This window comes from Synchiropus splendidus, chromosome 1, assembly GCF_027744825.2.
Source record: "Synchiropus splendidus isolate RoL2022-P1 chromosome 1, RoL_Sspl_1.0, whole genome shotgun sequence".
NCBI classification, from domain to species: Eukaryota; Metazoa; Chordata; class Actinopteri; order Syngnathiformes; family Callionymidae; genus Synchiropus; species Synchiropus splendidus.
In genome coordinates, this window is record NC_071334.1 from 48,279,449 (window position 1) to 48,306,585 (window position 27,137).

Consider the following 27,137-nt stretch of genomic DNA (forward strand, 5'->3'; position numbering starts at 1 on the left):
ATTCACCACATCCATGGAGCTCATTGGTCGTCTCCCTTTCCTATTTCCTGGCATCGCCAACATTCTTTAGCTTCAGGGACAATATATTTGAAAGTGGAAGGTTTCATAAGTTAAAGGAGAAAACTTGAAGTTGAGCCTTTATTTAAAAAGCACCTTTAGGGACACAAAGTGTCCTTGTCGCTTCCTAAACACAAACTGAATTTAGGTATTTTGTTGTTCCGCCGGTGTTGACTCACGCCAGCTACAAAAGTTTCTGGGTCCCTCTAAATATCACCTTAACAATATTGTCTTTCAGCTTCTCTCATACTTGGCTTTGCTTAATTCTTCACTTGACTTCATCTCAAACCCCGTGGGTCAAATCCTCAGAGTTCTCTGGCCCGTGGACAGATTTGAGTGGCATTTAAGACAGTAGGCGCAAAGTTCAGAGTTTTTTTTTTTTGAGTGAGAGCGAAGCCCCAACCTGGTGTAGCTGCTGGGCTCACCAGAGCCTGACAGCTCCGTTACTGATGGCCAGCTGAGGTCTGTCTGTTTGACATGTGGTTCTGAGTTGTTGGAACAGAACTCTGCATGGATTCATGCTTGAGTGAAGTGAAATATTTGCAGGTAGAGCAATAAATTGATCAGTCAGCAAACCTTGCGTTAGTTCTACAGGCAGGAGGTCCTCTCTCAGCTCTCATCTCATGGTGCAGCCGAGGAAGCAATGGCAGGGATTACAGAAAGGCATCGATAGACTACCGTCTTGATAAGTACAACGTATATACGCTGCACTGAAGTGAGGTCATCTCCCTGCTACTTCTTCCTCCATATTTTGTTTTTATCTGTTTCTAATAGCCAAAGAGAACAACAAGCATTTAAGTCATTCAACAGTCAGTGAAGTATCGGAATATATGGAAGATGCAAAACGTCAAATAAAGACTGTATTTTTAGCAAAGGAAAAGACCAATGTAGAACTAAAAACAAAGGTCTGTAATGGTTAATATCTCAGTGAACATTGACTCCAAAATAATTTCATATATAGGCAAGAAATGTATTTTAAAGAATATTAGGATCGATGATTTTAAAATGAATGTGTATAGCAGGTCTGACCGTACTGTTCCAGAAAGGGCTGTTTTTGTTCCAACCCATCAAGCATGCACACAGGGTGCACATGGGGAGAACATGCAAACTCCATGCTGAAAAGCCATTGTCTGTCAGAGTGCTAACCACAAGGTCGACGTGTGGCCCTCAAATTACAATCTTCAGACACCTTATATAGGTGAAGCCGTGTGAGCACTAGTCAGGTTGCAGCCAGAACTTGCACCCACTGTGGCCCTTGAGGACCGACTTTGACACTTCAGGTGTATAGCATTAAACTTCACTACAATATCATAATGTTGTAAATAGCCCAATTGTGGATAATGTCAAAAATAAATGTATATTTTGTAATAGAAGATGAGAAATACTGAGCAAACAAGTGCATATTTCTATATCTAAAAAAGAGCATTCATTTCTTTTCATCCGTGATTTGATATTGAGCTCTGAGGTGTGGGTCCACCAGGGGCCAGAACCTTGCTATGGGTTACACGTTTCTCACGTCTGATCTCTTCTCTGCCCTGCATACTCACGCACTTTGTTATGTATAGTACATAGACGTACACATCGATTGTGAAGGAGACATAGCGTTCGGGTTCATTATCAGTTCAGTGCTATTGAATATTGAAATCAAAGGTCATGCAGCAGGTAGGTAGAGACGGTAGCTGGAGGGCAGTTGGCTTAGCATCTCCCTCAGCGCCGTCTGCACTGATGCTCTACGTACGTTCACGTATTAATTGACACTATGATGGGAAAGAGTCTGGTGGTGCTCTGCTGATGATTGAAAATAAACCCAATGGCTGTGCTTGAACCATTCCAGTGTCAGATGAAACCATTGGGGCATGAGCTTGTTTGCTCCTGTGCATCTCACTGTGCGAGTCGAGCTCATTCATCTCTAACATCAGGGCGCCGACAGCTGGTGGAGATGTGCTGCAGAGTTCTGATATAAATTAACAGGAAGTGCTGCTATGAAAAACTGTTAATAGAGCTACAGTAGAACGCAGTCTATATAACTGAATCTGTGTCACAAACGCTTGCACCTGTGATCGTGGCTCGCCCTGAAATGCCTTTCTCTTAAAGCCTCTATTTACACTCCCACTCAAGTGCACGGCAAAAACTTCCTTCAGATTATCATTCCTCTCACACATCTGAGGAGGATGTTCTCCATGGTGTGCCTCTTCAGGAAATAATATTCCAGAAAACAATATGCATTAATACAGTATATCGAGAAACATCTTCAAAGACAAAGTGAGGGGACTCCAGAGAGCAGTAATGAGGGCGCTGTGGGCAACAAGAGGCATCATTATTCCCAAATTAGCCTTCGCCTTGGGGATGGCAGTATGTGTTTACTGAGCAAATACCACAACTGAAGGAAATTCTGGATCAAATTCCTTTTGAACACAGAGTGGAAATTTGTCAGTCTGTCCATGCGCATCACCGAAAATACGGTTTCCGTATTTTATATAAACGTTTGTTCACTGGCAGTCATCTCATGTGAGCGGCCTCCTGCATTTTAAATATAAAAAAAAGGGACCAGGTTTGCTCTAAAGACGTGGAGAAGTCATACGAGGTGGACCAGGAGTTCTGTCTCCTGGGTGTTTAGTAAGGCTGCGATTAAATCTCACTCAGACATAGCTCTCTTTGTGCTCGTGAGAGGTATGACCAGTGTGAACTCTGACACCACTCTTTTCTTAGCAGATGGCAACAAGATTGGACCTTAGGTGAAGTGGAAACTTGTGTTTCTTTGAGGAAATGATCTGCACTCATCAAACCACTTACCCTGGATTCACACCAAAAATTTTTTTGCGGTTGTTTACGGCCCCTCCACACGGCATCGCACCATGCTGTGACTCACGCTTGAAGCGCTTTTATGTGTGAACCCATCCTCACTCCTATGGCATAATATATTGACGTAAGAAAGTGGACTTTTGCATTTCTCTCAAACACATAAGATTTGCAATGTCAGGATGTTGACCAAAAAGTGGCAAACACGTTGCAGGGGGAGAGCTTGCGGCAGGTGCGCCATGGGGTTTATGGTTCAACGTTAAACGGAATTCAAGGTCTCTGAATGATAGTATTTGACTTTTGTTGCCTTATTCCCTGTATAATCGATCATCTCTACTATGGTATACAGTAACCTCACTTTTGTTGCTACTCCACCCTGCCTGCACTCTCTTCTTAGTCTCATTTAACAACACTTTAACAAAGTGGACACAAGTGGCTGTGAGTTAAGTAGTGTGTGCAGAAAAACTGGTTGAAATCAAAAGCACATAACAGGGATTTACAGAAAGATGTTTTTTTTTTCTTCCATGTCTTCCAATCGTTGACACTTTATTTTATGCTGTTTCCTAGATGTAGAAATTAGCGTGTCACAGGTAAATATCGTGTCAGATGCTGCCACTCCTCAATTCATAAGTTGCATTAACTGTGCCTACAAGCTGCTTGAGAGTCCAGAACTACAGTAGAGCTGGAGAGGACAGTGTGGACAGGTTGTATGAATATGGACGCTGTGATCTACAATCACATACAGCCCAGCTGAAATCCAGACACGGCATCTTTGAATCACTGGGGCTATAAAAAGAAGCCGAGGATTGAAAACGACGGAGCAGACCCCGGCGTGTCAGAGGTGTGACAGTTAATCTTAAAGTTCTTTTGCATTTTGTCACACCAAATGTCACGGTGGTCTCCCGTGTAGCGACGAGCCAAAGTTCACTGCTCACCTGTCGCTCTTTTACTTCCAGCGCTCGCATCTTTTGATATCCAGCGGAGCTGCTGAGGTCAGAAGTCCGTTTTTTTGTGTAAATTCCTCGTCCGATGATGATGTCAGCATCAGCTCACCGAGCCCCCGAAACGGACGCAGTGTGGCAAAGGACTTCTGAGCTTACGATATAGTCACTTGCTGTTATTGTTGTGTCCGTTTCCAACTGAAGGACACAATGGAACAGGAATATCCTTTTGTGATTGAACTATGAAAAAATGAAAAAAACAGTCCTGTAATGCGTTTACACAATTCTGTATTAAAATGTGTTTTTTGTTTACCTTTCTCCGACTAAGATTAGCAGTAAACTCTCACTCATCTTTACAGACTGGGGCACAGCGATAAGTTGCTGGAGTTTGTTTGTGGCATTCCCCATTGTGGCATATTCTGTGAAGTAAAGACTATATTTTTGTTAATAATAAATTAGTATGTTGTTATTATTGCATAAAAGTATCCATGCAATATGTATCTCATAATGTTGACTTTCTGTGTCCACTGTATTTTGCCATAGTCTTGATCATACTATCATCACAGCAGCCTTTTTCATATTTGCTCAGTTTTTGTCCCTGAAAAAGGTTAGTAGACAAATATTTTTCGTCATTGTCTTCGTCTCAGTCTCAGCCCTGCCTTCCAGCATCAACCAGAGAATAGCATGGTGAATAATTTAACTGCCAGGAATGTCACAAGCGGCAGAGAGAATCATCCCTCTGTTGGTTTTAGGAATTTTATTCTTTCCTTTTGCCTCCCTAAAAGCCTTCTCAACATAGTTTTCATGTAAAAGCAAATAAATCTTTGATATTTTGGTGCTTTAGCAGCATCACAGGAGCATCGCACAGAGGTGGCCTCCATTGTTAATCCAGACGTCCAATGCCGATCTCATTAGCTGTGAAAATTACATTTCATGGTGACGCTTTAATGGATGTTTGAGGGCTTGTTTTTCTATCATTTCCGTGGGAAAACAAAAAGGAAATGACAAATGAGAATTTTTTTGCTACAAACACTCCTAGTCTTTCCCCTTCTGAGCTGTAAGTTGTGGGTTATGGATCACTGTGGCCTACTTTAATAAGGTAATAGAGGGTGTGGATCGTCTATCAAAGACGTGTGACCGGAGAGCAACAGCAGTGGGCTCAGATATGGACGGTGCGATCAGGCCCACCCCTCTTCTGCCTCTATTCATGGCAACACAGTGGAGAGATGCAACAGAATTGTTTGATGAATAACCGACATCAGCTGCAATGGCCTTCCTAAGACATAAGCATTTCCCCGAGTCGTTCATTTGGACTCACATCATGAGTTATGCCCTACTGCAGTGATTCCATGCAGCCGCATGTCAGCCATTGCCCCCCTCATGTAGCTGAGTGGATAAGGAGCATTCGTAAGATGTCATGACTGAAGGATGGAACACATTGGAACCCTATACACGGTGGTGACTGTTACCTTTTGCTTCTTGGGGGGAAAAGAAAGCAACAAATTATGTTTTTGGAGTTAAATTACAATATATAGTGAATTAGCTAAATAATAATATGAGCCAAGAGTCCCCATCTTTAAGGAAGAAAGAGAGTTTTTGTACAACAGTCGTGTCAAGAACCTGCCAACACAGGTCGGAAACACCTCTAGTGGACTTGTCTGCTGGGTTGTCCTCCTCTTTGCTTGTGAACATGCACATTGGCAGTTATGTTATCCTTGCCCCAACTGATGAATCTTGTGTCCCTCTTGAGGTCACACCAGGCTGGTTCCTGTACAAGCTACTTGGGGCAAGAGGGGCTGGGACATGAGAGCTGGGGGAATGAGAAGAAGCTATGATAAAACAAGAGGAAGCCTTTTCCTAAGCGTGTGATAACTTCATAGTCAGTATGGTGCTGCTTGTGTGCGCTTGTTTGGTTGTAACAAAAATTCACACACACTGTGGCCCTCTGGGGCCCGGTTTAAGACCTCAGCCTTATTGTCTTCCTAACACAGAGGTAGACAAACCAGTGGTGCAGGTTATTGTTCCTACCCAACTAACACTGAGGTCTCAGTCATCTGTTGACTGTCAGCCAGGTGTCGCTGTTTTAGCTGACACTCCATTGGGAGGAGGAAAGACCTGCACAGTCCTAGGGTTCGTTGTGAAAGCTTGCACTAGTGCTTTAGTCACACTATGACTACTTGAAGGAAGAATAGCAACTTAAGTCTGTTTAATGGTGCATGTGTTGAATTTGTATTCGGGATTACATAATGATGTCCAATAAACAGCTGTGTGTCTTTTTTCTGCCACTCATTGTTAGTACTTTGGGTTGACGTGTTCTCACTCCAGCTGTCTTGAAAATGTAGCCGTAAAAGATGATTTTAACCGCCTTCTGGATTGTCCACTAGTATAAATATCCTAACAGCGTTTTTATTTGTTATCCCCTACGCAAACTGTTGGATTGGAGAAGTGCCGCAGGAAACTGTGACCTGCGGCACGACTGCATTAACTCACTATCTACCCGTCGGGCGCGCAGAGAGCCGCGGGAGCTGGTTCCTCAGACACACACACACAGATCTGCGTTTTCCCTGAAGATATTAAACACCCCAAAATCCGGTGGTATTGTCGCCTCGGGTTCATGTCTATGTCACACTTTCAATATGGATTAATCAAAGTGAAGGAAGAGGAGATTTACAGACCTGCGGCGGACGGATAACACAAATGTAGGATGTTGTTAGTAGCTCATTTTTTGGGGGGATCTCGTGTTGCACGTGCTTACATGGACGTTTGGGATGAATGGTTTCCGATTATTTGAATGGTACTTAATGGAAAAATGGAAACGTTTCCTGCATCCTATTTGTCTAGTTTTCTTTGTCAATATTCTCTTCTGTGATGTGCTCACCTCTGCTCTGCTGTACTCTGTTATCTTCCACTGTTTTATATTGAACTCACTTTTCCACTTGAGGCTGCTCTAGTCCCCTGTACTTCCATCAACGTTTTATACTCTATTCCACTGTCATGCTGTCTTCAGTATTATATGTTGCTCCACTCTACTCAACACTACTCACCTCGAATCTCATCTCCATGCTACACTGCTCTTTTTTGATTCTATCACATTGACTTGTGGTCCACTCTGCTCTACTCTACTCAGCTCTATGTTAACTCGTACCGTACTTGAGTCTCTTGTACTCTACTTGATTCTTTATTCTCTATTCGATTCTACTCTCCTGCTCTTCCCAATGCTGCAATATACTTTACCTTCTTCTGATGTTCTAACGTTCTCTAAACTCTGCTCACTTCAGATGCTTTGCCACCACTCTCTATTCTTATTAAACTTTGACTGGAGTCTGCTCTGCCTCTAAACTCCTCTGGCTCAGTCAACAATTGTAGTCCTTCATATACAGTATATACACAATATCTTACAAAAGTCAGTACACCCCTGACATTTCTGCAAAGTTTTACTACAACACTGAAGAAATGATGCTGCATATGATATATCGTGTAATGTGGTCAGTGTAGAGCTTGTATAACAATGTAAATGTACTGTGCCATTGAAATAACTCAACACACAGCCATTGATGTCTGAACCGTTGGCCATAAAAGCACCAACACCCAATTAACCGTTTTCCCTCCTTGTTGTCATCCGATTTGTTCTTGTTACAAAGTCTCAGGTGTGAGCAGGGAGCAGATGATTAAAATTGGAGTTACCACTCTCACACTCTCTCATGCTGGCGTCACTGGGCCTGAGAATTGTTGAAGAAATGCTGCTCTACATTCAGACAGCTGAGGCTATAGGAACGTTGCCACCATGCTAATAAAACTGAGCTGCAGCACAGTGGCCAAGATCAAGAAGCGGTTTAAGAGGACAGGTTCAGGCAGAGACCAAGTGCACGTTCTCAGCATCATATCCAGAGGTTGTTTTTGGAAAATCAACATGAGTGCAGCCAGCATTGCAGCAGAGGTTTGAAGGGGTTCAGGCCAGTGTTCAGGCCATATGCCTCATAAGCCACTTCTCAGTATGATGCACAAGAAAGCAGTTTGATAAAGACAAGCAAACTAAGTGAGAGAAGTGCTGGGAAATCATGGTGGCCATAAAAAGTATTGATACCTTGGACCCACATTTTCATTCAGGGGCACGCTCACTTTTTATTGACAGCGTTAATGGCTGTCTGCCGAGTTATTTTGAGGGGACTGTAAATTTCTTTTGTACAAGCTTCAAGTCAAGTTGTTCTGACAACTTTACATTGTATGAGAGTGGCATTAATTCAGTGTTGTCCCATGGAACCAAGCCAAAAGTAGAACCGGAACAAGTATGCAGCTGAGACATGCCATCAGAATAAATGAATTTCTCTGAGCAGCTGATAGAAACCTAAATACTGTATTTCATCAGAGGGAAACAGGTCACCGATGTTGAGAATTATTCTTTATTTTTCTTCTTTCTTTCTTTCTTGGTCTCAGATTGAAAACAGTCACCGCGTAAGTAGAAGGAATGTGTGTATCCAAGTGCGTTGAATGCTGAAGTAGAGGAGCTGGCTTCTCGTGACAGCGGCCTCGGGTGATAAATTGGCCAGGTGTTGTTTTGGTCATTCTGCTTGCAGCAGAGTTAGCAAATCAGATAAACCTAAGTTTTGGGGGCCAAACTGAATCTCGGGTGTATTCTATCGGGGGAAGTGGGTGTGACTATTAAGGAAGGGTTTGTTTTGTAATATATATATATATATATATATATATATATATATATATATATATATATATATACTGGATGTTTTGTCTGGATCCATTTGTCTTTGAACATTTTTATAGCACGTTTAGTAATGTTTTTGGTTTTTTTTTTCTTCAAACTTCATTGGTTGAAATAGAGGGCTTGCTGTGGCAACACCGAAGGGAAAATGCAGAAAGACAAAGAATCTTATATTGCATTTTAATGAGCTTGGAGCTGCACTTAATATTCAGCGTATGGATTGTTTTGATCCTAACAGATTCTCATTTAGAAATTATTGGTTCAATAAACGTCCTAATTATTTTCAGTTGTAGTATTTTATTAGTACATTAATAGTGTGCTCTGATTCACCAGTTTAAAAGCGAAGCAACCACAAAATTGCAATTAAACTACAAAACAGGAAACAAGATGGTGATGCAAACTTTTCTCCCAGAAAGAAAACACCGGCGCTGACGTCGCTCAGGTGCAGACTGGGAAGAAGGCAGTTTGAAGAAACCTCCGTGCTGCTCCAGTGATTCAAACCGTTAAGGGCGAAGCAAAACACCTCAAAATGATCATTTGTGTAAGACGTGTTCAATAATTAACAGGCAGCCACACCTGAGTGTTTAGACTTCCGAACCAGAGAGATCTCTGTTGTTGATTCTCTTGTCTTCCTCTGCAATTATTCCGAATTAAGAGCCTCGCAGGGATTCTCTGGGGCGTTCATTAGAGCCTGAATTCAACTTATGTAAATACAGTCAGACGTCTTGAAATAGAATTGTGTTGCATTTGCTCTTTTTTTCCATCCTAGAAGAGGAAGTTCTTTTTGAAGTTTGTCAAAGCGCCGCAGGGGCCGTTTCCCAGGAGGCGCGTGTGTGGTTTGGTTCTCAAACGGCGACGAAAACTATTTTTGCATCAGTTTGTGTTCACGCCTTTAAGTCGAGTGAGAAGCGACACATAAACGAGTCTCCTCCCTCGACGACTCTGGCGCGACTCCGCCTCCCTGCAAGGCCAAGTTCCCTCCTTGGCCGAAACCAGCTCCTTTACGATACATCAAATGAGCTTTCACCCTACTATAAGTGAAGAAAAACTGAAGCGCTAAAGTGACAGCGCTCAGAAGAAGCCACCCGTCTGCTGCTGCAGCCGCTTTCATGTTGGATGTGTCAGATTATGGCTGAGACAGAAAAGTAAACCGTTTCACATTCTGCGTGAATCTGCGTCCGACAGCTTTGTGCTTCCAGATTCAACTCCAATCCCTCGCAGCCACTCCCAGATTTATTCCTCTGCGAGTGCAGAGAGTTCACTTCGTGACAAATCAGCCTGAAATATTAAACATCACCTTTCTGCAGACTGAAATACACAAACTATTAATGACTTCCTCGGGTATTGACAACAAGCAAAATTACAATAATTCTGTGTCAGTAATACACCAAGTTTTTCTCTAAAATTAAAAACAAATTGAAACATCATTTACTACTAATATATTTCATTTGTCATAATTAGAATATTCTTTCAAAAGACCTGCAGGGTGTTGTATTGTTCTTCATTAGTTGTAAAAATGTTGTGGGCTCTTTTTCACTGGTTCTAGTTTTCTGCAGATATTGTTCCATAATACATCACTTTAAACTGTCGTGACTTTTTCTTTCCTAAACCCCAAACCCTTTTCCCTAACAAACCCTGAATTTCTACCCTGAAAAGGATGAGTTTTAAACTAAATTATTGACATTTTGGATTGGAGAAAAGATTCAATTGATGTCAATTGATAAAGGACAATATGCTTCGTTCAGCAATGCTAGAAATATCGCAATGGTCCTCCACCTTCTAGTCTCAGGTCCACATTCATCATGAACGTCAGTCTTTCTGGACTTCATATCCAAGAGACTTTGTCAAACACTGTCTCTCTCTCGTCCAAACCATGTGGCTTCTCTTTGTCTTCAACTTCTCCACGTGTCTCTCACATGAACTCATTTCTGACACTTTTTTTGGCACATGCTATAAGAAACTCTCCATCTCTGTCTACTAGAGCTCAGACTCCTGAACATGCATCATAACAGTCATGGTGACTTTTCATCTTCTCCATCCTACCTCCATAGAGTCATCATGAATCACTATTTTATCTGCAAACATTGTCCTTGGAGACTCCTCCAAGATGCAGCTTGATATCAAGCAAATTGCTATAACACAAAATCAATAATTTATAGAGAAAAAAAATATTTTATGTTTGTTTTTTTTTTTTTACTTAGTTGTTTTCAATCTTATGTTAACAAAAAATATTTCAAAAATAATGTTTTTTTGTTTTCAGTCTGTAAAAAAACACACACAAATTCTATCCGAAGTTAAATAAATTGAGTGTAATATTTACACAGTGGACAAATTCCTAATGGTTATGTACTATTTTTACATTTGACAATAAAGATGGCAAATCTGTTTAACACAAAATGACGGAATGTAATCAATTTTCTTGCATATTTCATGGGTGAAAGTCTCAAAACTGAGTTCACTTTTGTTTCTCCACTCCGGCGACTGAGGTGGAGCTCTTCCTACTCCTCCTGACATGCGATTCCTTGGGTTTCTTTGATCAGCTCAGGAGTGGAAAAGTAGCCCTGGGACGCGCCGTCACTCCGACGCAGCAGGGGGAAACGTAGGGGAGGAGGGGGCAAAGGAAGAGAGGACGGGAAACCTTTTTACCCCGGAGCCTTTTCTGTCTCCCACACTCAGCAGAAAAGAAGGTTGAGGAACAATTAAAAGAAATGCTGAGCGGTTTTTGAAGAAGTGATGGGGACCTGGAGCGTGGAATCGCTGAAACGCGGATGGGAAGTGTCTGTGTCTTAATTTAAGAAGAGCTCTTCAGAAGGAATTATAACTCCAAGTAGATGTGTCTGACAAACTGCAGTGTTTCAATATGTCTCCCAGTTTCAACCTTACTTGGAAATCCATCTGCAAATAGGGAACTAAGCTTCATGTTTTGGTTCTACAGTGGAAACTCATAATCCTCCTGTGACCATGGAGCTCCCGAAAATAATATCCACTCCTCCGTTTGAAACATGACTCTCAGCTACTCTGTGGTTTTGTACTGCAGGAAAATTCACACGTGCGAGTCATTTGTGACTTTAATGTCAGAGTCTTATCCATGTGTCCCGCTCCTGTCTTGTGGGTCTGGCTTAAAATAACAGTTTTTGTTTTGTTGTCACCTTTTAATAAGAGACATTTTATGAACTGTATTTTTTTCAAAGGTATTTTTAATTGTAATTGATAATTATTCAAATGTCATTATAAACAGAAATTAATTCCAATTATTTCACAAAAAAAAAAACAGAAAAAAACATTGGTGACTTTCTCTCTTGGTGCTGCTCATTGTCTATTGAGACTCCTCCTTAGTACAACAGATCTAAGGAACAAGCGATAGAACAAGCAAGATGGGGCTTGAAGAATAGATATCAAGCAAATTGTTAAAACACAAAATCGAAAATTTAAAGAGAAAAAAAGAACAAAAACAATCTTTTAAAATTATTTTTATTGTATGTTTACTTTTTTAATGGAGTTATTTTCAATCTTTTCATGATAGCAAAAAGTAGTACAAAAAAGTTTGTTCTGATTAAATGAACGACCAAAAGTAGAAAAAAATATGCTAAAATTCCTGTGAAAAAAAAAACACTCCAAACTGCGTCCCATCATGCGCAGCTTCAGATGAAGCTCTTGGAAAAAGGATTCAATCTGAAATGTAAAAATGTACTTTTACCGTGTAAGTACCTCAGACTCTGACTGAATGAGGAAACTGGAGCTCATCTTTCCTAACTAGAACTCCTGACGTTCTCGGTGAGTGACTCTAACTAGGCCACAGACCATGTTTGCTCATATTTCCCTCTGAAAGTGAGACATGTTTTTGTTTTCACTTTCTTTTTTCAGCTGTTGTTTTTAGCTTCACCCCTGCAATTTTTTTTCTGCCTTTTGTTTTGACTGATAGTTTGCCTCTTCTCCCTGCAGGGTTGAAGCAGATCCATGCCTTGTCGATCCAGGGGAACTATGAAATGCGCATCGACTTGGAGGACTTTGAAAACAATACGGCGTATGCCCAGTACGGAACCTTCGGTGTGGGTCTCTTCTCTGTAGACCCTGATGATGACGGATATCCTTTGACTGTGGGAGACTATTCCGGCAACGCAGGTACTCACACTCACCCACCTGGCTTTTTCAAGAGCTCTGTGTGAGCTGTTTTTGCTTCTCTGTGAGGTTGTCTTCACGGGTATCAAACCAAAATCGGTGTCCTCCGGCGAGCAAGTTCGAGTCTCCCAGCGTTCTACCTGCCACCGTCATTATGTCACGCACAATTAATTGCGATTCCTGACCCGCAGCGTAAATAAGAACTTGGTGAAAATGAAGTGGCAACTCGAAGAACCTTGGGGGAGCGCTGCTCGGGAAATGCATATAGAATGAGGACACGTATGAAAGATAGATCAGGGAGTATAAATGTTGCAAAAAAAAAGAAAGGAATACTTGAGGAGGACTAGAGGGAAGTAGGCAAGAACACAAACAGGAATTTCCTTCTTTTGGGAAATGAGCAAATTGATGAAAATATTGTATTAAACCCATTTTTATTACAATATGTGACACCAGAGTGATTAAATTTAAGCTGAATCTGTTCACAGACTTCAACAGTGACGATCCTGCATGAGGTCCACGCAACATTTCTGTTTTTCTATCGGGAAGTTTTTCAAATTATCCGCACAATCTCTTCTAGTCTCCTTCTTCACAGATGTTTTGGTTCTGACACCACATTTTATACCTGGAGCAGATGTACTGAAAAATGATCCCTAGCAATAGAAACTTTATATGGGATTAATCTGCGTCATTCAATCCGTGTTGCTCCTTCCTTTTTTTTCTGTAATCCATAGCTCAAAATAAGTGTGTTGTCCCAGCCCGAAAAACATGTAGCATTTATGTAAAACTGCCAGCCTTATCCATACCAATGTTTTCCAAGCCAACTGTTTTAAAATGAGAAAAAATAGAAATGAAATGAGAAGCAAACTCTGAATCCCAAGCAGACTCATCTCCCTATGACATTTGAGTTCTGTACCTTTCATTAAAGAAACAAAGTCAATAACATTTCAGGGACTCAAAACGTTATGTGGACTAAAGGCCTCACTGATGCTTAACTTCATGCGGATACGTTCGTCCCTCCATAACCGCTCTTATCTTCTGCTACCTGTCTTGATGTCAGTCTGCCTGCTGCCATGGTGACGATAAAAGCACAGGAAAGTAGGCTGGAGTGAGCTAGTGAAGGGCCGGGTGGCCACATCCCGAGCAATTAAGTGCTGTTTGATGCCTCCGTGAGCTGTTAGCCGTCACCTGATGGCTGTCGAGTGGTCTTTCATTCTGCTCCTAGCTTTATCTTTCCAAACACTTCTGATCACAGTGTGAAGCCTCTGCTGGAGAAAGAGAGAGGACGGGAGGAATAAAGTACTGGGAGGGTAGTTGGTGGGTGGGGGTGGGACTATTGAACATTATGAGCTCTTTGAACATTTCCTCAAAAAAAAAAACGAAGGTTACGTTCATTTCTAAGCTGTGAAGAGCTGCGGCTCATGTTGGGCTTTAAAGACAATGCCGGCGACTGTTGCCCAAGTAATCGCTAAGGAGACGCTAGAAGTTAGATCAGGGCTACTTTTCAATTGCTGCCTTTGTAGATATGAACACTAACTGAGGTGGCTTCAAGATGCTAACCTTCAAGTGGTGAATACAAAACACAGGAGAAAAAAGGCTTTCGCTGAATAGCTTAAACCAGTTAGTGTTACTCCACGTCTGGCGTTCTCTTTGTAATGTACTGGCTGGTCGCGATCTACATAAGCAAGAGTGTTTCATTGGCGATGCCACAACTTTCATTGAAAATATTGAAGGTTTCCTTTTGTTTTATTCTTTCTTTGCCGCAGTTACATGAAATGATGGAGTGCCACCTAGTGAGCCAGTATGAGGATCTAGTTTCTGAAGATGGTGTTGTCCATTTTGGCTCCACCCATTCTAAAACAGTTCCCAGATGGAAACAGAGTGGATGGATCTCGCACACAAGTGATGTGAGGAGGGAGACTTATGGGCTGTATGGTGTTTCAGTAATAGGAGCTCAGGCAAAAGCCAACAATCTCAAATTACTATAGGATGTCTGGATTTAAAGATAGACGAGGTCATCCATGAGGAGCTCGAAGTTGAACCACTGCTCCTCCGCTCCAATACAAGCTAGCGTCCAATTCAGCTTGAATTCCTCCTGGTGAGGTCCTAACATGCGAGTGGGTTGCCTCTCTCTTCCCCCAAAGAAATGTGGGCCCCTCAAGGGGAAGGACAATGAATTTTGATGGGCTTCTCAACATCAGGCCTTAGCCAACTAACAACCTCACATTTTGCCATTTTTTGAAGCCAGATTACATTCAGCGTCATGTCTAAACACACACTCTCTTTACACATCAATATTGACAGTGTCTCAGTAATCTCTTCTCACAACAGGGCTGTAGACAAAAAAGGAGGAAACAAAGGTAGCATTGTGTTAACTGACGAACCTATTCGACCCTTTTGTTTGCACCAAAAAGCGACTGTGGAAATTCTTCTGTTTTTCATTTGAAATCGGCTGTCATTTTGAAGTAAACCTATTTCTTGCATGAGATTAGCATATCCGTGACACCAGGGAGAAAACGTGTCTGTTTATCCTCCAGTTTCACATCTGCCTAAGAGGGTGGTGGTTTTTTTCACGGGGAGATAAATGTACTGTGCTCGTAAAGACCCAAAATCAAATATGTCACAGAGGTGATTGTGAAACTTCGGTTACAGCCGAAGTTCGAGGAAGAGCTCTTGCCATGACATTAGCCCACGGGGTTTATTTTACAGGCATTTAACAGACTCCAGCAAAAGTTTTACTGAATCTCATTGATGTCTCACACACAAAGGTGGAGGGGGTTTGGTCTCTCTCGCTCAGGGGTGTCAAACCGGTCCTCAGAGGGCTGCCATTTAGTGGAAGAAGTTTGACACCCCACTCTACATCAGAAATGTTTCGTTTTATATATTTCAAGTGAAAAATCAAAAGACAATAATAATAATAAATAAAACAAAAATCATATTATATGAATAGACAAAAGACAAATATACAAATACAAAAAAGCTTTTATAGAACTATTAGAACGCTGAACTGAATGATGAACTATTAATTCAATGAAACATGTTTTCCTAGAAATTCCCTTCTTCCACAATGAGCATGATTTTTTTTTTAAACTGCTACCTGTGAAGATTTCTTAAAACTCTGTTTTTGCGTTGCAATGGGGAACTATTGGGTTTTAGGATGAAATTACAAAGTCTGCGCGAGGAAATGCAAGTACCACACTATGTTTTCAACAGCTTGTTTGGCTGCTGTTTCACTCCCTTGTTTGTGACATTAGCGGACGCATCATTCCGCATACATTGTAGTTTGAGCTGGAACTGACACACAACATATAATAATACACTAATATTCCCAGATTAAGAACTCACTTCAATATCTTGAGAATGTGTTGGCAGCGGTGCGCGTACGAGGCGTTCTGATGAATTAAAATGACTTCACTGTGATAAATTATGAATAGTACAAGAAATGCATTACACACATCTTGCTAAGATCAGAGTTTCCACTACATGGAAACTATTGTGGCACACCGCCGCAGGTTTCATGAGAGCCGCCATGCCTTCAGAAAATTTCATCCTTTTACAGATGAAATCTCACATGATCACACTTATTAAAACAAAGTGGAAACATCGAAATGGAGATGGACTTGATTGTGGTGGTTTCCGCAAGTTTTTAACGTAAACATCCAGAAAGAAACACAATGACTGAAGTCTGTTTGCGGAACTCAAGTTGCCAGCCTGACAATATAAGAGATGGAGCGCTGCTCACTGAAGAGAGATTTATTTCTCATGATTAAAAAGTAGCGCTTTTAGTCAAAACTTTCCAATCTCCTTGTTTCTCTATTGCATCTATTGGCTGCTTTCCATTCTGTTCCGGATAAAAAAAATCCTGGCAGAAACATAAAAAGCTGGAGGCGCATGTCTCATGTCTTTCGGACATGAGCCTTTTTACTGTGTGACGCTGCACAACAGCATTTTTTTATGTGTTAGTGTGAATGTAAAATGATGAGGTTGTGTCCCCACAACTTCATAGTTTTTCAAAATACAGAGCTGTGTAGCATGGTTCTTGTCTAGAGATCATTCAATTTGCTCAAGATCGTTTTCATAGGCAATAAAAGTAAACTATTTATGCTTAACAAGTGTTTTACACTGTTTCCTTACTAATGAGTCGCTTCCCACTCCAGGCGACTCTTTGCTGAAGCACAACGGGATGAAGTTCACCACCAAAGACCGGGACAACGACCACTCGGAGAACAACTGCGCCTCTTTCTACCACGGCGCCTGGTGGTACCGCAACTGCCACACCTCCAATCTCAACGGCCAGTACCTGCGCGGTCAGCACACCTCCTACGCCGACGGCATTGAGTGGTCCTCGTGGACTGGCTGGCAGTACTCGCTGAAATTCTCCGAGATGAAGATACGGCCCACCCGCGACCTGGAAAACAAATGAGGGAAAAACTAATGAAAAGAAAACAAGAGACAAAGGCAAGGGACTCTTTTAAACATTTCTGATAGGTAGACAGATTCTTGGTATTGTTTGATTCTGACCTCCATGGGTTTTGCTGTGACTCTGCTGTTTGCCTCCTGGTGTCTCGATGCGCTTTTTGGGTCCTTTTTTAGTCTGTGCCATTCCTTTAGAAGTCCAACATTTCAGATATGCTTTTGACATTTCAGTGCAGGACATCCGACCTCCCGCGCACGGCGTGGGATTGCGTCATAAAGTAGTCTTTCAAAATGGAAAAGAAAAAGGAGAACCTCTTCACGAGATTATGAATGAGCGATATAAATCCACCCCATCTCTCCCTCTTTGTAAGGGACTTCCCTTGCAAATACAGATGACCTTCGATTCGATGGACCGTGTCGCATTTCCATCCCGTGTGAATAAGACCAGCCGGGGTCACGGCGAGCGCGGTCGCCCCCGTGATAACCAGATGAACGCAGAGACAAAGGGAATTCTGAACGATTTGACAAGAGCTGAATTTGCTGAGGGTTAAGGGGCCAGAGTGGATCAAAGAGTGGAGCATTATGAGGTGCTGAAAAAGAAATGAGGAAAGGAGAGCATCAAGGGGGATCTCATTCATCGGACTTGGCCCATTAGGGAGCATATTGGGTGCTTTGTCTGATCTGCCTGCCAGCTGAGTTCAGGCCAAGTGATGCAGCACTCACAGATGGAACTCAGGACTGGAGGTTGGAGTGTGTGTTTACACCAGTGACAGCAAGATCTCCGACACTATCAATTTCCCTGGGTCCAGCAGCGCGTCCGGACAGGCGGAGTAAATATGATGCATGGTTTGGCCAGTAGGGGTGTAGCCTCAGTTTTAAGGGTCATGGTTTTGAATGGCTAGGGCCGAAAAACGAGGGGTTTCACTCCCTTCACTTTAGGCTGCTGTTGAGACCAATGGAGAAAAGTACGGTGTCATTTGTTGACTGCAGTTTGTGCAATCTCCCCACAAATTGGCAAAACACAGGGCAATTTTAAGGGCTGTAACCGATCTTACCATGTATTCTTCGATCCAAACTCAGAGCTTGTTTAGAATGTAACCAAGCAGGTTTATGCCCTAAAAAAAGAGAATTATTGTTGACAGTTAATGCCAATGGAAGTCAAAACATCAATTCGTAGGATTATACATGAGGGTTTAAGTCACAACCAGCAAATCACACATGGAGAGCATCACACTTGAGTAAACTTGTAGTAGCTTGAGTCCTACATGGCAGGACAAATCTAAAGTCATCTTAGATGGATTGCGGCGAGCTGGACAGGAAATGGTTGAGGAGGATTGTCTTGCTTTTACGTAGCTCAATGTAATGAAGGGACGCTTGAAAGTCAGCAAGTCATTCGTGAAGTATCATATAGCACAGTACCAAGGAGTGATTCATATTTTTTTATTAAATAAATAAATAAATATATATATAATGTACATAGAAGAATGAGTCATGCCATGTTCAGGGGAAAAGGTCGCCGCACATTTGGGGAACCTTGTGGTTTCCATCACTGAGGCTCGGAAGTGAAAACATCGACAAAGTTCAAAAATAAAAGCCCACACCTGGAAGTCGCCTGGATGTTCATGTCTGGAAGAACATAACTTTATTGTGAAGCCCAGTAGAGGACAGAGCAAGGGCAAAAGTAAAGAGTAAAGTAAAGCACTATTCTTAACAGTCAGAAAAATCGATGCCTCCTGCTCTAGAAACTTTCACTGTCAGAATAATCATCAAAAGATATGCATCTTGGAATCTCAATGGGTACCTCTCTGACGTCTTATCATCTTAGCACCACCCGTACAGCTTTTAACTCAAAGATAACTCAGATTATCTCACTATGCCAATGACATTTTATTGTACAATTAAGTTGTCAGCTTATGCTTGATGTCGCTAAATTGTGGCGTCACTCACATTAGATTTAGGGAACCCTGTTTTAGCTAAAATAAAAATGTCTTAATCCTCTTCACTAGTCCGAAGATGTGTGAACAGATGGGACAAATGAAGTTGCAGCACAAGTCGCTCATGTAGATACTCTCAAACAACTTTGTAAGCTTCATGTTCTCTGCTCAGTAGCGTTGGTTTTTTTCACATTGACTTCGTGTGTACATGTTTCAAATTCTTGTATCATATGAAAATATATTTTTGGAGTGTCATTAGCAGGGTCGCCTTCATCGGATTAGCACACTGAATCTAATCACTTCTGAGTTGAGAGTGTATGACTTTCTACTATTGGTTGTCGGAGAGTACTGAGACACAAACCTAAGAATGGAACTAGGAGCTTAGTAAAGGGTCCACTGGCCTTTCCAATAAAAACACCAAGCACCGTAACTTACGCCGACGTCTGAAAAATGAAGTCCAACCCAATGTCTCTTTTTTTGGGGAGCCTGCTTTTCCAAACCAGTGACTTACTTTTTCGGAACCTGCTTTCCCACCTCTCCCAAATTAGAGTCCACAGTTGGAGTGACAGCGCAGTTTGAGGGATCATGAACAAGCGAAAGAACCACCCGGCGAGGCGATCAAACAAAAACCTTTACCTTCATCTTTTTTTTTTTCACCTCCCTCCACTCACAAAAAATGATAAGCTTTATTTTGGGACTATTTCTTTCATGAAAGACTGTAAAATCAAAACCTTTTGTTCCTCTGAGCGGGAGTCCTAAATGAGCGGTATATGGTATGACAGAAAAAAAAAAAGTCAAATTGAGATTTTTATATTTTTATTTCAGTCTGTGAGTCAATTGTTTTCTTGTTTTCATCGAGTTATTTTGGATGTACTAAAAGCTTTAAGTATATCTGTAGATTCTATTGTACAGTGAGTATGACTTTTAGAGCATGTAAAGCCGTTTTCTTACTATGCTGAAACACAAATGGAACTCAAGCACATGAGCGGGAGAGGAAGGATGACGCCGTTCTCGCTGGGAAGTTTGTATGAGCACTTGGAAAAAAAAGCCAGTCGGCAGCACAAATCGTTGGAGAAGGATTTGCATTGAAAGGCATGCACAAGGAGGACATGGTGATGACAGACAGTTTTGAATCGTTGCTGAACTGACAGTTAACGTTTTGCTGCACACCTCTGACACCGGATCTATTGTGGGACATTCCTGCTAACGCCAGCACGAGGACCTGTGTGCTGCTGCCGCCGCCGCCGTGGAATAAAGGAGAACTTTCCTTTCAAGCACAGACTGTACAAGTGTTATTACAGCACAAACTGTTGCGGGATTGGTGCAACGTTCCTATCATGAGAATGAGATGACAAGCGTGGGTCTCTGATATGTAGCTGTGAGTCAGCACATGTGCATAGACATTCAGAGTGTGCTGAAGCTCGACTAAACTAGTGTGTCCACTACCTTTTCCAAGAGACTTCACCGAACCAATTGACCCATGTTCAAATACTCTCCTACCTTAGACAGCTCAGAGACTTCACTGTACCCCAAGCATTTTGATAGCAGAAAGGACTCAAAGAGGTAAGGCTTCAACATAGCCCTTCAATTCCGTCAACAAGCTCAAGAGTCAGATCTTTCAGAGCGCAACAGGAAGGGCGATTTCCATAACAATAGTTGACAGTCAAACGTTTGACCTCTTTTGACTCCTGGTCTGCTGACAGATGGAATTTCTGCGACCAATCTTATTCCCGAGCGGAATTCGCCTCAAACAATTTGTGCAAATCACGTCATGATTTTGGACCTGACATGACAGAGAGCTGATGCCACAGAATGTAGCCCATTTGTTTCTCCAAAAGACAAGAGGTTTTAGGGAAATATTTCCAAGTGTGTTTTCCATTTCCACAAGAGAGAGGGCTTCAGCTTCTCTAGAGCTCTTCTTAGAATGAAAGTCTTTTTTTCATCCTACTTGTGAAACAAATGAAAATTCAAACCTGTCCATCCAGATTTGTGCAAACAACCGGGAGGGGAGAAAGGTGTAGGAGACCAATGGAGAGGCGAGGGTTCGGTCTGCCGATCACAGTTGAGGTTGTTCCAAAAATGGATTGAAAACCAGTTTCATTTTAAATCTATGAAGACGATTCAACTCACACCACTATGACGGTGTAGTATGAGGTTGCATGTGAGAGGCCCTGGGAAGGTTCTCAGTGATACATGCTGTAAGACCCTTTATCCAGGTCAACTTAGAGAACCCTCTTAATTTTGGTATCTTGTTCAATGGAAAACTCCTTTGAGAATGAGACCAAGAAATATGACCATCAAGCTAGTCCAGCCACCTTGTCGACGACTTTTTCTCACCGACTTCAAGGACCTATTTAACCAGTCTGATGGATCTGATTTTTGAATTATAGATGCTTCAGAAAGACTAGCTTCATATAAGGGATGGACATATAGATAATTAATATTGAAGTAACCCTCATAAGTATCTCATTTGTTCATCATTAATTGAGCAAGGAGCACTGAGATCATTGGTTTGGTGAGATGTTCGAGGAGATGTCGAGGCTGTAACAGCACAATTTAGGTTCCACTGCAGCATACGTTTTAAACTGCGATAATCTCCTCTTGTGATGAGGGAGTGAACACAAAAGTTGCTATTTTGGTCGAGCGTTCACGCTGCGGTTCCTCGTGTGCATGAGTGAGACGGAACAGGAGGCTCAGCGTGTCTCTCTGTGGACTTTTTTCCAGTAATGTGATGCTTATGTACAACCTGCCTCCCCCTGCTGTTTGTGTTAATAACAGAACGATTTACATAATGCAGAAAAGAAAAGAAAAAAAAAAAGAAAACAGAACTACTTACTTATTGTGATTGTGAACCCATTAGAGTGAACACCACCTACTGGTACTGTGTTGAACTGCGCTCGCACCCGTTGAAAAAAGAAGAAAAAAACCTCTGGGAATCTTCACCTCAACACAAGGTTGTGATCACTGTATTGTTTCAATGTTGCCCTCTGTTTTATATATATGTGAAGCCATTTTGGTTTGCCATCTCCGTTACCCTTTCTGTTGCCCTTGCTGGGATGTAGAAGTCTATGGAATGAAAGGAGGCATCTCCCATGCCTTGTCGCAGTGACTCCACATCCTCCAGGACCTCCAGAGCTCCCAACCTTCTCTTTCCGGTGCAGTGTATCCTTAATTGCCTTAGCTTCACCTGCCAATCCTCCATGTCTCCATAGATCGCTCTTCATTCGCTCCTGTTTTCCCCCCAGCGCAGAACTGTTTGAGTTTTCCTTTCATTTAGTTGGTGAAGTACTATAGATTGTTTTGCTGAATCCTGATACTGTGTTATAATGTTCTTGTCGACATTTAATAAACATTCACATTTTATAAATGGGCAACAAAGTGACATGCTTTATTACGATTTTTATTTTGTTGTTGGGAAGAGCTAAGCTAAAAGATGATGCTCTTGATTTACTGCTCGATTTCTCCTCATTACTGTGGAAATTTGACTGCTGGGTGTCGGCACTCTCTCTGAGAAAAAGGAAGAAGCTCCCTGTTCAGGGAAACCAGTTGCAGAAGGTCCAATTATGCTTCCTTTGTATACGAAAAATTTCATGTTATCCGTCGCTGATCACACTATTTGATGCGTTCTTTACGTTGGTAGGGCTGTACAGCAATTTATCCACCAGGGGGAGCATCCCTGAGTCAGAAGTTTGTGACAACGACAAACTCCAAAACTGACGTGGCAACTGTGGAAGAAGTATTGATCATGTATCCCTTGCGCAAAAGACGAAACGGAGGCAGTGTTATCGGAGGTGGTGGTGGGTGAGGCTGTTAAACATGTCGCGACTGGAGGGCGGAGAATTTCTTTGTGTCTCATTAGAGCTATGTATCGGGTCGTAACAGCATCACTGCCCACCACTGTTTCCAGTGGTACTGCTCTGTTTGGTCCGTATCTGCAAGCTTTTGGGGAACATGCAGAAATTTGGATGACATGAACAAAGACGACGGACATAAGGCTCCATCCGGTTCTGGATCAGTACATAACCTTGAGGATAAATGGGCCTTTAAGTTGGCATGCGAGGTGTTCCAGGATGGTCCTAGCAGGTGGAAAATTGGGACAAAGCCAGGTTACACTGGACAGATTATGTGTCACAGTTGACCTGGGAACAACTGTGTTACCCCAGAAAAGCACATTGATGATATTTGAAATCACGAGGCAACCTGATGGATTGCTTTATTGATCGAAAACCTCTTCTAAAGTCTGCTCATTGTTCATTTGCCTGCCTTGGGTTCTCACTAACAAGAATGTCCCTCCCTATGAGATCATCAATTTTCATTTCAGCTTGTGCTTTACTGAACGACTGTGCCAGGTCTTGCTAATTACTCTGAGGTCAACGCTGCTATTACACCTACAGGAAAAAAAGAATAACTGTCTTTTAAAAATTTCTTGCGAGTTCAGGGACAGTTGCTGAACTCAAGTGCAGAAATTAAGCTGCAAATGTTTTTAGTCTACAACCAATGCATTTCACGTGCCCAAAGCATAAACTCCATACGAGCCAGAACTGAAAGGCTGGTACAGAGTAGGAAGATATTCTGGCGTATGTATATAAATATGTAATATTAACAAGCTCATCTAAGTATCATAGAAAATTGCTGTGATACCGTCAAAGACATCTGTGCTGGGTGTGGCCCACCGAACTCTGATGTACGCACAGCTGTTGACAGTTGAACCCGACGGACTCAAGAGGTCACAGCAACCACTGTCGTCATGGAGATGACACTACTCGATAATCCAGCTCACTCTCCACTGCTACTGGGAGAGATTGTTGCAACTAACAAAGTTAAATAGGAATGGAACAGAATCATGAGCTTTCCCACCAACAAAAAAAAAAATCGGACTGAGAGGAAGTAGCTTGTGAGACAGAAGAAGAGGGAGGTGATCGGTGGGTGAATGAGGACATCTTAAAAATCATAGCCTCAAATCATCACTGAAGCTAAAGAAAGCATCCGTTCCCAGCTATAAAGCCAGAATAATCCAAGCATGAGTTAAAGCTACTGTAATTTGACGCCTTTTTAAATCCGGCCTGCTTCACAGTCACACAAGTTAACAAGAGAGATCTGACAATATGAACTGAGCCGGAGGTGATTTTGCACAATTTCATGCTTTTATTTGATGCCATTGTGTGGTCTTCCTTGAAGACTTGTATCACAGCAGAGAAAAATTTGAGTTATCACCGATCAAATGGCAAAACCACAGAGGGAAGTCCGGACATGAAGCACATTACATGCGCGTGCTTCCCGCTGAGTGATACAGCTACATTCATTCGCTATTACTGCAACCATCTGAGAACAATATGGTCTGTTAATATGTAAATCGATGTAATACCGTGAGGTAAAATTGTTAGGAAATGACTCAGACTGTGACACACCAGAATAAAAGCTACTTTAATGAAGGAAATGCAGCAGAATTTTCACTTTTTTTTTATGAACAAAATCCATAGGCAAATGCTTGTAGAGGTCTTTGACTGACCAAGTCACAAACATACTTTTGCTTTCAAATGTTTGCAGCAGTAGAACGAATCAAACCTCATGATTGTTTAAAGTTTATATATATATATATATATATATATATATATATATATATATATATATATATACACACTAGATGTAACATGCATGACCATGAGGAGACTTCCTTGTGCCAAGAAATATTGAGGGTCTAAAAAGGCTTCTTGAAACAGGATTTTCGGAGATCAGAAAGGAGCGCTGACTGTTTAAAAATAAAATATTTTTGAACTCGTAGTGCCATCGAGTGATCTTAGAAAATGAGGACACTAGAGATGCTGAAGAGTTTTTTGTAAGGGTGGGACGAAATGCAGTTCGCCAGATTGGATACCTTTCTGATACTTGGGTGATGATTTATATCGCAACCGTGATTTTTTTTTTTTTTAATTCAACAGTAAAAAATAATTTAAAAAACGCATGCGTCATGGTTTCCCTCAGACATTTGGTCTCAGTGGTGACTGTGGTTGTATATGTGTATTTGTAAGTATTATTTAATCTTCATAAATATTGATGCGATTGATGTGCAACAACAAGGTGCCAGAACAGGTTCTGACAGTAATATTTGGGGGCTAAATAGTTTCAGAGATTGAGAGCCTGCATTATCACAGACCAAAGTGCAGATGCAGCAGGAGAGAAACGTTGTGGGAGCTGGGTAAAACGTTTTACAGCCCAGGACGACCATTCATCGCATAGATGGTGTTATTCCAGTAACTACAATCCTCCAGTGCTATACCGAGCAGACAGCGCTTACATGCTAACACAGGGCTGTCACTACTCTCGTAACCGGTGTGAAACTCTGGCAAAAGAGCCTTTTGACAGACCACACTTCCCATTTGTCTGGCATTTCTAGCCAAGTGACGAATGAAGTATATATATATTATGAATGCAGTCCGTGGTGCGCTCGCGAAATGGCACTGTGGAGTGATGGTTGGCTAGCTGATGCTAGCATAAGCTATGTGACTCCAGCTACCAGTCTTTGGTCTACATTTGACAATAGCTGGTTTTTCAGAATCAAAGATTCTCGCAACATTAAACCTGTTGAACAGGAGACGCACCAGGAAATGGATATAACACTGCTCATGTTTTTTGTATGTAAAATTGCGAGTTTGTTTCAGGTCCTACCATCATCATGTGAGGGCTAAGAAGCTTATTATTGTGCAATAGGAGTTATCAAAGAGTATGCTTACACCTAGACAACTCAAAAGCAAATTACAGGAAATGGAAAAACAGGTATTGTCACACCGAATGCAACGTATTTATCAAAAGCAACTGATGAGGCACGATGGCATGCGTCAACCTATGGCTTTACAATATGGCAGCAGCAGATGTGACACTCTTTTTTTTGTCCTAGACTTTCACTTTCATTTCCTAGAACCCTGCAAAACATTAAAGGATTCGAGGGATTTCTGTGCTGGAACCCCTGGTATTTTGGGGTGGCACATTCATTGTAAATATCCCACTGTCTCAGAGGAGCTAAGTGACTCAGTAACAGTGAAGTGGTTTTCTCAAAAACACTGAACTGAGTGGAACATTTAAAACTCTCAATAACAGCTCCACTGAGCTGAAGTCTCTTTCAACCGATATATTTGCTCCAATATAAATCCGAACCGAAGTCAGGATCGAGTTGTGCCGTGGCTGTAAACTGGACTGTAAAAGGCGGTTTTGTGGTTAAATGAAACCCAGAAGTCAAGTCACTTCAAGAGCGGACGCGCCGGGATCATCTCAGTGTGGCGAGCTAATGAGCTCAGATGCTTTGATAAACGTCTCTCTTCACGCTGCTGCTCTGAAATCCTGCTTCAGCACCTGCCACTAATACATTTGGAGCATATCTGTGAAGCCCAAATCCAGGCCAATGTGCCACAGTGGCTAATGAGCGTGAGGCGCGATGAGAAGGCTGAGTATTGAAGGAGACGCACCAGGCGTGTGATCGCACTCCTCAATACGCACTTCAAAGGGAAGCAATTAAATATTAGCAGACTCGGCGCGGGCTGCGTTCATGAGTCGTCTGCTTTTGACCTTCGGCATCTTTTTGTCTGAGAAAGTGGGCGCAAACATCCCATTGACCAGCTCCTCTGGAAAATAGATTCTTATTCCAAATATTTCGCTCTACTGAGCCAAGGAGAAAAGACTTTTTTTCATTTTATTCTCAATTTGATCACTGTATGTTGTATTGTATGTGTTTAAAAAATATTTGTGCGTAATATAATTTCATATACTTCAATGATCTTTTACTAAAAAATTCAGTTTTTCTCAGAATTGTATTTAATGAATCAAAGAATATAATCATTTATTTATTTATTTTAATCACATTTTCTTCAGGTTTTTCTTTTCTAATCTCTGACTTTGTAATTGGATATATCATGATATATTTTTATATTTTTTTCCTCTTGTGATATCTGATATCTATATTTTAGATATTGTTTTTTTAATCAATTTTGAGAATATTATTTCTGCTTCTAATAACATTTTCAATGAAAATATAATCATATAAATCATTCTTTGCTAGTTATATTTATCATATTTAATCACTATTATATATAGTTATTTGGATAACTACAACGTCATTCAACACTATCCCAATCACAAACGTCTTTTACCTCTCCTATTCTTCAA

General features: G+C 41.6%; 1 protein-coding gene across 3 annotated transcripts in view; it reads left to right on the top strand.

Moving 5' to 3' along the window:
• The window catches only part of fibcd1b (fibrinogen C domain containing 1b), a 129,423-nt gene extending 107,614 nt beyond the window's left edge, over positions 1-21,809 (top strand). For all 3 annotated transcript variants that reach the window (XM_053857265.1, XM_053857274.1, XM_053857280.1), the window contains 2 exons: positions 12,457-12,636; positions 16,788-21,809. In XM_053857265.1, coding sequence (XP_053713240.1) covers positions 12,457-12,636; positions 16,788-17,053 — 446 coding nt within the window. In that variant the 3' untranslated portion in view covers positions 17,054-21,809. The remainder of the gene's footprint in view (positions 1-12,456; positions 12,637-16,787) is intronic.
• Positions 21,810-27,137: the final 5,328 nt, after the last annotated feature.